The sequence below is a fragment of the Gossypium arboreum genome, chromosome 1 (genome assembly GCF_025698485.1).
Source record: "Gossypium arboreum isolate Shixiya-1 chromosome 1, ASM2569848v2, whole genome shotgun sequence".
In the NCBI taxonomy this organism is placed as follows: Eukaryota; Viridiplantae; Streptophyta; class Magnoliopsida; order Malvales; family Malvaceae; genus Gossypium; species Gossypium arboreum.
This window is the reverse complement of record NC_069070.1, coordinates 2,370,876-2,383,510: the sequence shown is the minus strand read 5'-3', so window position 1 is coordinate 2,383,510 and position 12,635 is coordinate 2,370,876. Positions and strand designations below refer to the sequence as shown.

Genomic DNA, 12,635 nt, shown 5'->3' with positions numbered 1-12,635 from the left:
TCACATGTTCTTTACGATTATTGTGCTTTATTTTGTGTTGATTGGTTATATATTGTGTAATTAAGTTTGCTATAATTATTAATTGATATAAAAAACAGTATTAAGTTTTTATGCCAAATAGTTTTGAATTTTGTAAATGCTCTTAAAAATTAACTCACGAGATTTAATACCATATAATTTAATTTAAATTCAGTTGAATTCAAAATATTAGTCTAAATGTCATTTAAACTTCCATTCACAATGTAAATAATGATGATTATCATAATAATTTATGTGTAATTAATTCATTTGACCTTATCAAATAGCAATACTTCAAGTTTCTAACTTGATTATTATATTTTCTCAAAGGCTTTTAAACAAGCCGGAATTTGGAAAGTTTAATTAATTAGTTCATAATTTAAATTTGTTCTAACTCGTAATTTGATCACATCCACTTATTAATAAAGCATGTATTTATATTTTAAAATAATTATTATATGATGATACATATATATCATTTTCTTTGTAGATTAGTTTATAGTTAAAATATTACTACTTTATTTATGGATATAATTTATATTTCCAAAAGGCTAAAAACCCATTTATAATGTCTGTCTTCAATTTTTAGAATATTTCCGTACAACCATGAATACATAAATTTTCTTTACATATTTTAGTACTTAATTCACATTTTAATCCCTAAAATATATCACTTTTTCTATTTTGGTCCTTAAAGTTTTTTGCTCACTTCAGCCCCTAATGTTATTAGAGTTTCCAGTTTACTCTTTTAGACATTAAGAACTAAGGGTTGAGATATTTAGTCAGTCATATATTTTCATCGTCACATGATGAGTGATATCATCATTCAAAAATCTTAAAAATTATATTTATTATTTAAATGATTATTTAATTAAAATAATATGAAAAAATTTTATCCAAATTTATCACCTGAAAAATCTACTAAATATAAATTCGATTGATTAAATTATAGAACAACTACCATAAGTGATATCCTTCCAAGAGGCAATGATCTCATATTCAAGTTTTAATAGATGTGATTTATAAAATTTTAAAATTTATAATTTTTTTAAATAGTAAAATTTATTATTTTTATATTTTATATTTTTGTAAATTTTAATTTTTTGTAATTTTAAATATTCTTTTTACAATTTTTAAGGTTTTTTTTGAACGATGGTGTCACAGTGATGTCATGGTATGACATGTGGCAAGATATGATTGGTTGGCTATTTTTTTTAACGTCTAAAGGATTGAACAAAAAATGTTTGATATCATTAGGGACTAAATTGTGAATGTTTGATAATATTAGGGACAAATAATCCAAAAATAATGACCAAAATGAGAAAAACAATATACTTCGAGAACTAAAGTGTATATTAAGCCAACTTTTAAATACTCAAAAGTTGCTTCTTTGTCGACAGCTATTCTATAAATGTAATTAAACATAAAAGAAATAAATGTAATTAAACATCCCCTACAATGTCTGTAAGGGATAATATAATTTTTACCTCTGTCTATTTTGATATATGTATTTTTTATTGGTCCACTTTGATACTTGAAGTTGATAACTAATTTCGGTTTGGTCCTTGAACCTAAATTTTGTCAAAATTTGATTATTTGACCAGTGTTACTAGAATAGTACCAGATTAGACGGACTGAAAATTGATTTATATAATAATCCAAATAAAGGGATTGAACCAATTGGCTTAGAAATTGTTTGAAATTTACAACAATCGAAAATTGAAACAAAATCAACAGTTGAACAAGTTGAACAACTTTAAATTTAAAAAGATATATGAATTTTTAATTATTTTTGGTCCAATAGTTAGACTGATCGAACTAGTTAAATAAAAAACTGGTGGTCTAACTTGTTCAAGTACTAGTTCGATTATTAAAACACTGAATGTGACACTTTTAAATTGTACCACAACATCACTTAAAAATTTATATAATTTTTTTTAATTTTCAAGTGATAATGTGGCATAATCTCCAAAGTAACACATTATCAAACTTTTATATTCTTAATTGTCAAGTTTAAGTGCTAAAGTAGACGGAAAAAAATATAAATACTAAACTAAACCTAATTACCAAATTAAGAGACTAAAAATTATATTAACCCTATCTTTAATTTCTCTAACCCTAATTAATTATATTCACATGAAACATAAATCTACTTCTGACTCATAAACCATGTATATATATATATATAACATTATATTATGACAGGTGATTCCAGGCAATGGGGTTGCACTTCACATGTTGTTTATTTTATTTGTTTTCTTCCTTATCTTTTGTTGAACTTTTCTTCTTTACATAATATTAAAAAATTGCAAGACTGTGATTGGTTGATTTGTTTAATGGAATATTATTATATGAAGTTGCTTGAGATAAGGGATTTAGAATATGGTATGAGTCACTTGTTTGCAGTCAAAGTTGTGACATTTTCTAAGTTTTCATCATCACCAATAATTTATTAAGAAACACTTCTTTGCAAGTAACGATGATGTAAGGAATTTTGTATTAAGGGTTAAAATAATATTTAAAGATGTAGAGTGACTTTTTATGTGAAATTGGTTAAATTCAATAATTAATATTTTGGAGGACATCAAAATCTAATTTCTTTTTCCATTCAAACAAAGCTAAAATGAGTTAAAATTGTTTTGTTAATTTTTAAGTGAGATTAAAAGTGAAATTGCAACATTTAATCAAGCATGGTCCTCTTCACTTTGTCCTATTAGTCTGATATTAATTTTTGAAGTTATTTCTTAACATTTCAATCTTTTCAGATTGCAGAAGCAAAGATGGAAGAAGTTCTTTTAGGTGCTATTTTGGAAGAAGCGGTGTCTAAAGTGAATTCAATTGCCACTAACCAAATCAGCCGTATATGGAATTTCAAGAAAGAGCTGAAAAGATTGGGTGACTCATAAGAAATGATGAAAGCTTTCTTGCAAGATGCAGAGGAAATGCAAACAAAGAAGAATGCAGTGAAGCTTTGGTTGCAGAGGCTCAAAGATGTTGCTGATGAGGCTGCTGATGTCCTTGATAAGTTTGACTGTGGACCTACTGTAGGGTCGGTAAGCACTACTTAGACCCCTATATGTGTAATCTGTCTGTCTGATTTCTGTACTGAGCATGAGTATTGATTTGAATGTATGGACTGTTAATTGCATAATAGCATAACATAAATTGCATGTTGCATTGCATCAGGGTGGGCTGATGATATTAGAGGAAGTGTTCTGAAAGGCTCCTAAGCCTGTTATCTGGCAGCTCAGCTGTGTTATTCTGATTATGTGCCGCATTTCGGTACAACATGGTGTGTAGGGATGGGTGGGTGTTTTTAACCTCATATGGTGTGTAGGGACAGACAGAGACGGTATGTAGAGGCTGGTGGGTAGAATTCTGATTTCTATTACCGCATATTGTATCTGAAATGGGCCAAGGCCCTAATTTATGTCTGAGACTGTATCCAAATGGGCTAGAGCCCAAACTGAAATTGTAAAGGGCTCAAGCCCAGACTGTATCTGACTGATTTCTATTGAGTATCTGTGTACATGTTTTTTGTGGGGATTACACACTGAGTTTGCAAAAATTCACCCTTTTTTTGTTAATCTGTACAGGTAATCCCTGGTCTTAAACGGATCGGTGCGGCGGAGGACTCGACGGTGACCACCACTGTTTCATATTGCTTTACTTCAAATTTTTTTTTATTTTTCATTATTTTAGGGTATTTGTTGTAAAACTTTAGGACTTTGGACTGATTAGTTTTGAATTTTGGATTTTTGCTACTTTACGGTTTCAGTACGACTAGAAGGTAAAAACTCGATTTGTTAAAAATAAAGGTTTCTTTCAACACGCACTATTTTCTAAAAATAAACGTTTTCAAAGCTTCCGCTAAAAAGATAAGATTTAAAACCTAACAAAGAACACGCGTTTTACTTTGAACTAAGATAAAAGCTAGTTAACTGGAACGATTTTAACTCGACAAACTCACTTTTGAATCCCATTCCATGTGACATCGCCAGATTCGGCCATAACGTTTAGGTTGGGTTTGGGGTGTTACAATTTATTTATGTCTTATAGTTATATTATCTTTAGGATGTTTTTATTTGCGATCATTAACTAATTTTCTAAATACTTAAGAGAGATGAATCTTATGATGAATTCTATCTTTTGATTTTTATTTTATGTAATAAATACTTATTTTCTTGTTCTCAATTATGTGTACTTAATTATTGGTTTAATATTTCTAAGCTATTAATCCATGTTTGATGTGCTTAAATTAAAGTAGGAATAGACCCTGTTTAAGAGTAGAATTAGCATAATTGAGTGGAGTTGCATGTGATTTTAGAAATAGGATAACATAATCTATCAGATTAGAGTCAAATCTAATAGGGGATCCATAGATTGAGTTAATTAGAAAGAAGTTTTAATTAGAAAGAAATTTCAATTAATCAACCTAAAGTCAGTTGCTCTTAGTCTTAAAAAGAGATATTAGCATAATTTAGAGATTTCTACAAATAAAGATACTAATATCATGTTTGCTTTGATGGAATTAGAATGCGGTTCCGGATCAATTCCAAAAATAACACTCATTTTATTGTTTGGTTTAATTTTAGCTTCTGAATAGTTGATCTTCATTGTCATCCTATTCGTTAAATACACTGAATTGGAATTCAGCGCTTCCCCATGTAATAGCTATTCGTTGGAGACAAGGAATAGCTCAAAATTATTTTTTTTTACCAGCATACTCTTTAGAAGGTTTTATTATATATTAAATAATATATAGTATATTTTTAAAATAGTAAGTCTGCTGCCCTAGCACGTCTCTGTCTGCTCTCTCTGGCAGAATTTAGGTTTTTGTTCTTTTAGTCATTATTTGGGTTGGAAGACGATGTATTACATAGTGTTTCTTTTCATTAGTAAATAGTGATATTCAACGTGGTATTACTTATTGGTCCATGTTCATTAGCCAATTACAATAGTCAACGTGGTATTACTCATTGTCTTCCTTTTCGTTCGAGATTTGTGATCCTCAATCGAATTTGGTCTGAGGTTATGGAGTCAGAATTTGCTAGATTAACAATTAATGAGGGGAAAGAAGAGATCTTGCAAATACAAGTAAAGCAAAGTGTAGTAAAAGAGTTAGGAGTTTTTCATCTAGTGGGTTGTTTCTTAACAGTCAGTATTATCCACTTTCCAGCAATAAAAAGTACCATGGCAAATCTGTGGCATCCTGTACCGGGTGTTCAAATCCGGGATCTGGAAGAGAAAAGATATTTGTTTCAGTTTTTTTCACGTTATTGATATGGAGAGAGTTTTGAAGGGTTCTCCTTGGACCTTTAATAATCATTTATTAGTATTATACAAGCTGCAGTGGGGGGAAGATCCTTTGAAAGTCCATCTAATTCTTACTCCCTTTTGGGTTTAGATTTATAATATTCCTATTGGGCTTTTCTCTGAGCATCTGGCTTTACAACTTGGAAATTTCATAGGGGATTTTATGGAGTATAATAGTTCTAATTTAAGGAAAGAAAATCATAATTATATGTATAAAAGAGTTCAAGTTGATGTTCGTCAGCCTTTGAAACGAAAAAAACTGCTTATGTTTACTGGACAATGCTTATATGTTCATTTTAAATATGAAAGATTGTCATTTTTTTATTTTTACTGCGATAGATTGGGCCATAGTGATTCTTTCTGTGAAGTAAAAATGGCGGTAGGAGTGGAAATTGCTGAAATGGGATGGGATTTGTCGTCGAGAACTCAGTCCCGAAGAGCTCTTGCTATGAAAAGTGTTTGGTTGCGTGAGGAAGGGGAAAGCGAATGGGGAGGAAGTCGAGTGGGGCGTAAAATCCCAGGAAACACGTTGGGGGTTGTTGGAAAAAATGCTGAAACCAAGAATAATATTGATCCTGTTGTGGGTTTTAATTTGGAAGGAAGATTGTATAATTTTCATCAAAGGGGTGACAATCCTTCCCGGTTTATCTGCCTACTACTATGGATCATGATCATAAAGATAGTGTGTTAATTGGAGAGGAAGATGAGAAGAGAGCTAGAAGGGAAGATGAAGATTTAAGAGGAAATGAAGAGGTTAATTCTAAGGTGACACGAAGCAAGGGAGTAAAGGAAGTTAATTATTTATCGGCGGCTGCCACAAGGTATGCCGACCGAAAGTAATGAAAATTTTAAGCTGGAACATCCGTGGATTGAGGAGTTCACGGACAGTTCGTAGACTTCGGCATTCGCTGAAGTTATATAATCCTCAAATAGTCTTCTTTATGAAGACAAAATTTTGTAGAAGTCATATGGAAAAAGTTCGCAGAAGTTGTGGTTTTCTTAATGGAATTAACGTCGACTCAAGTGGTTTTAGGGGTGGGTTATGTTTGGCTTGGAAAGGAGATATCAATGTTCAACTTCAAAGTTTCTCGAAAAGGCATATTGATGTGATAGTAGAAGATGTGGATGAATGTCATAAATGGCGATTTACTGGGTTCTATAGATCACCTTATGATCAAGATAAAGATGCAACGTGGAGAGTATTAAGATAGTTGAGTCATGCTAAAGAACTTTCATGGATGGTATGTGAAGACTTCAACAAAATTCTATATGGGTTTGAGAAAAAAAAGGTGGTTTACTTCGTGAGGAATGGTGAATGGAAGCTTTTAGAAATGCGCTGGAAGATTGTAATTTATCGGATTTGGGCTTTTCTGGGAACTGGTTCATATGGGAAAGGGGTAATTTTCTAGAAAATAATATCTAGAAGCGTTTAGACAGAGGTGTAGCTAATGATGATTGGGTGTCTTTCTTCCCAGAGTATCAAGTTCGACATCTCCCTCATTCCTTCTCAGATCATTGTCCATTACTTATAACCTCAAGACATGAAGTTAAGAGGCAAGTTAAAAGAAAGTTCCAGTTTGAAGCATGGTGGGTTATGGAGGAATCATTCTTGGGAAATGTTAAGAGTATATGAGAAAGCTCAAATGGAGACTTACTTCATAAATTGGACTGTGTTCGAAGAGGGTTACAGAATTAGGCTGATGGCATTCGACATAGTAGAAAAATTAAGAAGGAGGTCCTCCATTTAAAGTTGGCGAAATTGCTAGAAAAAGATAGAAGTGACGACAATTTGGTGGAACTTATTGATACAAAAATTTCACTTAACTTAAAGATTGAAAAACATGAGTGGTATTGGGAACAAAGGGTGCGTATTAATTGGCTGAAATTAGGTGACAGGAATACTGCCTTTTTTCATAAGCAAGCGACGCAAAGACGAAAGAGGAATCTTATTAAAAAATTACAAATGGACGATAGCAGGGAAACATAAGTTTTGAAGGAAATGGAAGAAATAGCAAGATCATATTTTCAACATCTATTCTCAGCTAGAAAAAGAGGAGATTATAATCACGTTTTAGAAGGAATTGATCGTTGTGTCCAAAAAGAAGACAATCTAAAACTCAAGGCCCGCTACTCGAAGGAGGAGATACGCGAGGCATTAAAAGAAATGGGACCAACAAAGGCACTAGGAGAGGATGGTTTTCCAGCAATATTCTATCAGAAATGCTGGTCGATTATAGGGGAAGAAGTTTCATTTTATTGCCTTAACATACTAAACGAAGGTATAGATATGAGTCCAATTAATAAGACAAATATTGTGTTAATATCGAAAGTTGTGAATCCCTTGAATATCACTCAATTTCGACCTATTAGCTTGTATAATATGTTGTATAAATTGATTGCCAAAGTTATTGCTAATCGTCTCCGAATTGTGATAAATAAATGTATTGATTCAGCACAAAGTGCTTTTGTGCCTGGAAGGTTAATCTTTAATAATGTACTACTGGCCTATAAGCTTCTTCATACTTTAAAGCACAAAAGAGTGGGGAAAAAAGGGTTTATGGCAGTGAAGCTGGATATGAGCAAAGTATATGATAGGGTCGAATGAAGTTTTGTGAAAGAAATAATGAATAAAATGGGTTTTGATTCAGATTGGGTTGGCTCGCTGATGAAATGCGTCACTACAGTGTCTTATTCAGTGGTTATTAATGATTATATAGGCCACTATTTTCTTCCCTCTAGAGGTATCCGACAGGGGGATCCTCTGAACCTATTTTTATTTTTGTTTTATGGGGAAGGTTTATCTAGTCTTATGAGGTCAACATTGAAAGGAAAAATAGTTCGAGGAGTCAAGGCAAGTAGAAGTAGTCCACAGATTTCACATTTATTATTTGCAGATGATTGCATTTTGTTTGGGGAGGCTACAGAAAGAGGAGTAACCTCATTGAAGCAGATTCTTCATGAATATGAAACATGTTCGGGTCAGAATGTGAACTACTCAAAATCCACCATTTTCTTCAGCTCTAACACAGAAGAGAGGGAAAAAAGAATGATCACCAGAGTACTCGTAGTTCGTAATTCAACCGATCCAAAATGGTATTTAGGTTTGCCAAATTTGGTAGGTAGGAGAAAGAAAGAGTCTTTTCAAAACTTGAAGGATAGATTCTGGGTACGAATTGAAAATTGGAGCATTAAGCATATTTCTCAAGGGGGAAGGAGGTTTTTATGAAGGCTGTTTTGCAATCCATCCCAACTTATTCAATGGTTTATTTTTTACTTCCCAAGTCCCTATGTGCCGAATTGGGAGGATTAATAGAAAAATTCTGGTGGAAAGCAAACAGGGGTAAGAAGGGCATTCACTAGTGTTCCTGGAAGGATATCTGTTCATTTAAAGAAGAGGGCAGTCTTGGATTTTGAAAACTTGACAAGTTTAATATCGCGTTGCTAGCTAAACAAGGTTGGCGTTTAATTACTTATCCGAATTCATTGTTAGCAAGAGTTTTAAAAGCCAAATATTATACATCATTCGATTTTTTAAGTGCTCAATTAGGTAACTTACCTTCGCTTACCTGGAAGAGTGTCTGGTTAGCTAAAGGACTATTAGAGAAAGGGCTGTGTTGGAGGATTGGTAAGGGTGATCACATTTCCATCTGGTCAGATTCCTCGATTCCAGGACATGAAGCAGGCGAGTTACAGAATTACAGAGGAAATACAAACAAGGAGTTAATATCAGAGTTGATTGATGAAGACAGTAGAACATGGAAAACAGATATTCTGGTTAATACCTTTAGTGTTGATATTGCAAAAAATATTATGCAAATCCCTTTGGCAAGATCGATACATGATGATTTCCAAGCATGGGGAGGAGAACCATCAGGAATCTTTTCTGTTCGAAGTGCCTACAAACTATTACAGAAGTCTACTCGAATTCCTAGTGACGAAATTATACAGGCCGAAAACAAAAATTTCTACAGAAAATTATGGAATTTACATATCCCCTCGAAAATTAAAATTACAGTATGGAAGATCTCTTGGAACAATATCCCTACTTTTACTAATCTCAAACTGAAGAGAGTGATTGCTGAAGTTGGGTGACCTAGATACAGACAAACAAAGGAAGATAGCAACCATGTTTTTCGACAGTGCCCTACAACGAAGGAAGTTTGGAGCAAATTAAGTTTTGCTTGGGTACTCAATAATAATATTCAGAGTATATGGGAATGGCTTACATGGGTCTTTACTCAGGGGACAAATGAGCATTGTCGCCTTTTCTGCTGTGGGCTCTGGCTTCTCTGGTCAAACAGAAACAAATTTATTTATGAAAATAAAATCTCAAACAACAGAGACATTTCAAGACAGATAATAAGTTATAACTCAGAAGTGCATGGGTTAGAGGAAAAACTACGTATCTGTGAAGCAGACAGACTCTATAATCACGATGACCAAAGGACAAACGTAAGCATTCACTTCGATGCGGCTTTTGACCAGTATTCTTCCAAATCTGCCACAAGGCTGGTGGTTAGAGATAGGCGAGGGGAAATTTTGGCATCAAAGTCGGTCATTCACTCAAATGTTGCCTCACCGTTTGCGGCAGAGGCATATGCCAGATTAGAAATAGTAAGATTAGGGATTTCATTGAGCCTCTATGCATGTGGTATATTTGGAGATTCAATGACCGTTATTAAAAAATGTCAGAGCACGGAAAGGGACAAATCGATAGGAGGGATTGTAAGAGATATTCAAGATGCGAAGCCATTTTTTCAAGAAATAGGCTTTCATTTTACCCCAAAAATAGAAAACATTCTTACGCATGTTATAGCAAAGGAATCGTTGAAGGAAGGTGTGGGTTATTACCTAGAGAACGGCATTTCAGAGCAGGTTCAACAAGAGATGGAGAGGTTAAGGCAAAGATGTTCAGACTGATGATAGGATTTGGCCTTGGATACATATAGTAGGCAGAATCCTAAAGATTTTCTAAAGATATGAATAGCTCTGCTTTTAATGGCTGTGACGATTCAGAGAAAAGAGAAATGACATTAAAGTGTTCCAGCTGTTTCCGTCGACTGGAGATTTTTTAGGATTTAAGTTTCCTATTTTCTTTTATTTTATTAGCTATTTTAGTGGCCCGTGGTCCTTTTACTGCTTTTGGGTCTATTTCCCTTTTATTTGATTTATTTCTGTGGTGTTAGGGACTGTTTGTTTTGAGTTTTAGGCCCAGTGTCAAGCAAACTTTTGTTTTGTTTTCTTATTTTATAAATCCAGTCAAATTTTCTCAAAAAAAAAAAGATAGTATTCATTAAAATATTATAAAATAATATTATATATATATATATTATATGTTTGAATTTGTTTTATTTTTAAATATTGAGTTTGGAATTTTATTATATAGTTTTATTGTGAAATAATTATATAGTTTAATATACTATTTTTAAAAATATATTTAATAATATTTTAGAATTATTAAATAAATAAATTTCATATTAAAATTATTAAATTTTATATAATTTTATATTATACTTATAAAAATATTTAATAAATTATATTGAATAAATTAAAAATATTTTATCATAATAAATTTTATTTTATTAATAAATATATTGTATTTAAAAGTTTATTCAAATATTATTAATAATATAAAAAAATAATATTTGATGCTTTATCGGTGCATTAATCTCATGCACCATCGTTGAATAATAACATGATACATCATTAAATAAAACAAAAAGTAGTGGAGGACTTTAGAATACATACTAATAATTTTATTTAAACATAATTAAATAATAAATAATTATGAATAAATATTAATGACTTATGGATTTAGTATCTTGGGTCTAATACAAGGGTAAAATTAGCATTTTCAATTTTTTCCATTACTATTCAGTAATATTAGTTTACCAACGAAACAATGTAATATCATTACAGGTTTATTCTATTACAGCTCTATTTCATTCCCACATTATAGTATTTCTTTACAACTCTATTTCATTCCAGTAAACCAAACATGCCGTAAGCGAAGAAATTACGTAATTTAGATTGATAATGACATATGAAGACTAGGTAGATTTTTTTTTGGGTATTGTCTCACTTTTTGGTTGTTAATCGTTTATTTTCCTGAATTGTTCTTTGTCGTGTTCTTTAATTAATTTTAGTTTTAATCAATCTCTTCAATTTATTAATTAAATAATAAAAAGACAGTAATCACTAATACTTTTAATTCTCGTGAAAATAATATCTTTATTCACTATAACTACACTATTAATTTATACGTACATTTGATTTTATCGAATTTTTACGACTTCATTAATAACCACTTAATAATTCAATCTTATGATATTATTTTGGTCTCATTACCACTTGCTTGATTTAAAAATATATTTTAAAAATATTTTCATATTAATAATTTTATATATTTTATTTAAATCAAATTAAATTGAATGAAATCGGGTGGACCACTACCAAGTCAACGACGGGTCGTAATCATTCGTCGTTATGCTTAAAACGTGTTGTTCTTTTGAAAAAAACTTGCCTGCCAACTTTGAAGTTGTATTATTAGAAAAAAAAAACATTAAATTGCAATGATATGACAGATATATTTATTTGTTTTTAGATTTTTTATCAAAATAATCCTTTAATTTTAAATAAGTACCAAAATGATCCACTTTTTTAATTAAACATCAAAATGACCTGAAATCTACAGTAAAAATTGGTGGAGTCAAATTATATGATGCCACCAAATTGCTACGTCAGCAGGGAGCATAAAAAATTAATTTTTTGATAGAACTATATAGAATGGAGCCACCTATATAAATACTAAGGAAATATTGAAATTTTTAAAAATATAAAAGGACTTCAAAAAAATTAACCATTTTTCTAATGGAGCCAAATTAAGTGGCTCCACCAGATTCTCCATGTCAGTCCTTTTTTTTACTTTTCACTTTTTACTTTTCTTTTGTCTTTTCTATTTATTTTATTTTATTTTATTTTATTTTATTTATTTATTATTATTAATTTTAAAAATTTTGAAATATATATTTGAAATATTTAATTAATATATATTTTAAAATTATTTTAAAATTTTAAATATTATTTTTTAATATTTAAATATTTTAAACTTTCAAATTTATTATTAGTTTTATAATAATTTAAATATTATTTAATTTGTTTTATAATATTTTAAATTATGATTTTTAAATTATTATTAAAGATATTCAATGTAACGCCCTAACTCCAAACCGTCATAGGAGCGAGGTTATGAGGCATTACCGGACATATCAGACAACTTACAAATAATTTACAATTAATAT

General features: G+C 31.0%; 1 protein-coding gene across 3 annotated transcripts; it reads right to left on the bottom strand.

Annotated features, from left to right (window-relative positions):
* Nucleotides 1-9,103: 9,103 nt before the first annotated feature.
* Nucleotides 9,104-10,384, bottom strand: LOC108481952 (uncharacterized). Of its 3 annotated transcripts, none has more exons than XR_001870793.2 (3): nucleotides 9,914-10,384; nucleotides 9,561-9,832; nucleotides 9,104-9,478 (listed from the first exon to the last, which is right to left on the bottom strand). XR_001870793.2 is itself a non-coding variant. In XM_017785052.2 (3 exons), exons 1-3 carry the CDS (start codon nucleotides 10,277-10,279, stop codon nucleotides 9,300-9,302), a joined length of 336 nt encoding a protein of 111 aa, XP_017640541.1. In that variant the 5' UTR covers nucleotides 10,280-10,384; the 3' UTR covers nucleotides 9,104-9,299. The 3 variants fall into 3 exon arrangements, 1 of the variants encoding a protein (XP_017640541.1); XR_001870794.2 differs by having other exon boundaries at nucleotides 10,186-10,384; XM_017785052.2 differs by having other exon boundaries at nucleotides 9,561-9,623; nucleotides 10,186-10,384.
* Nucleotides 10,385-12,635: the final 2,251 nt, after the last annotated feature.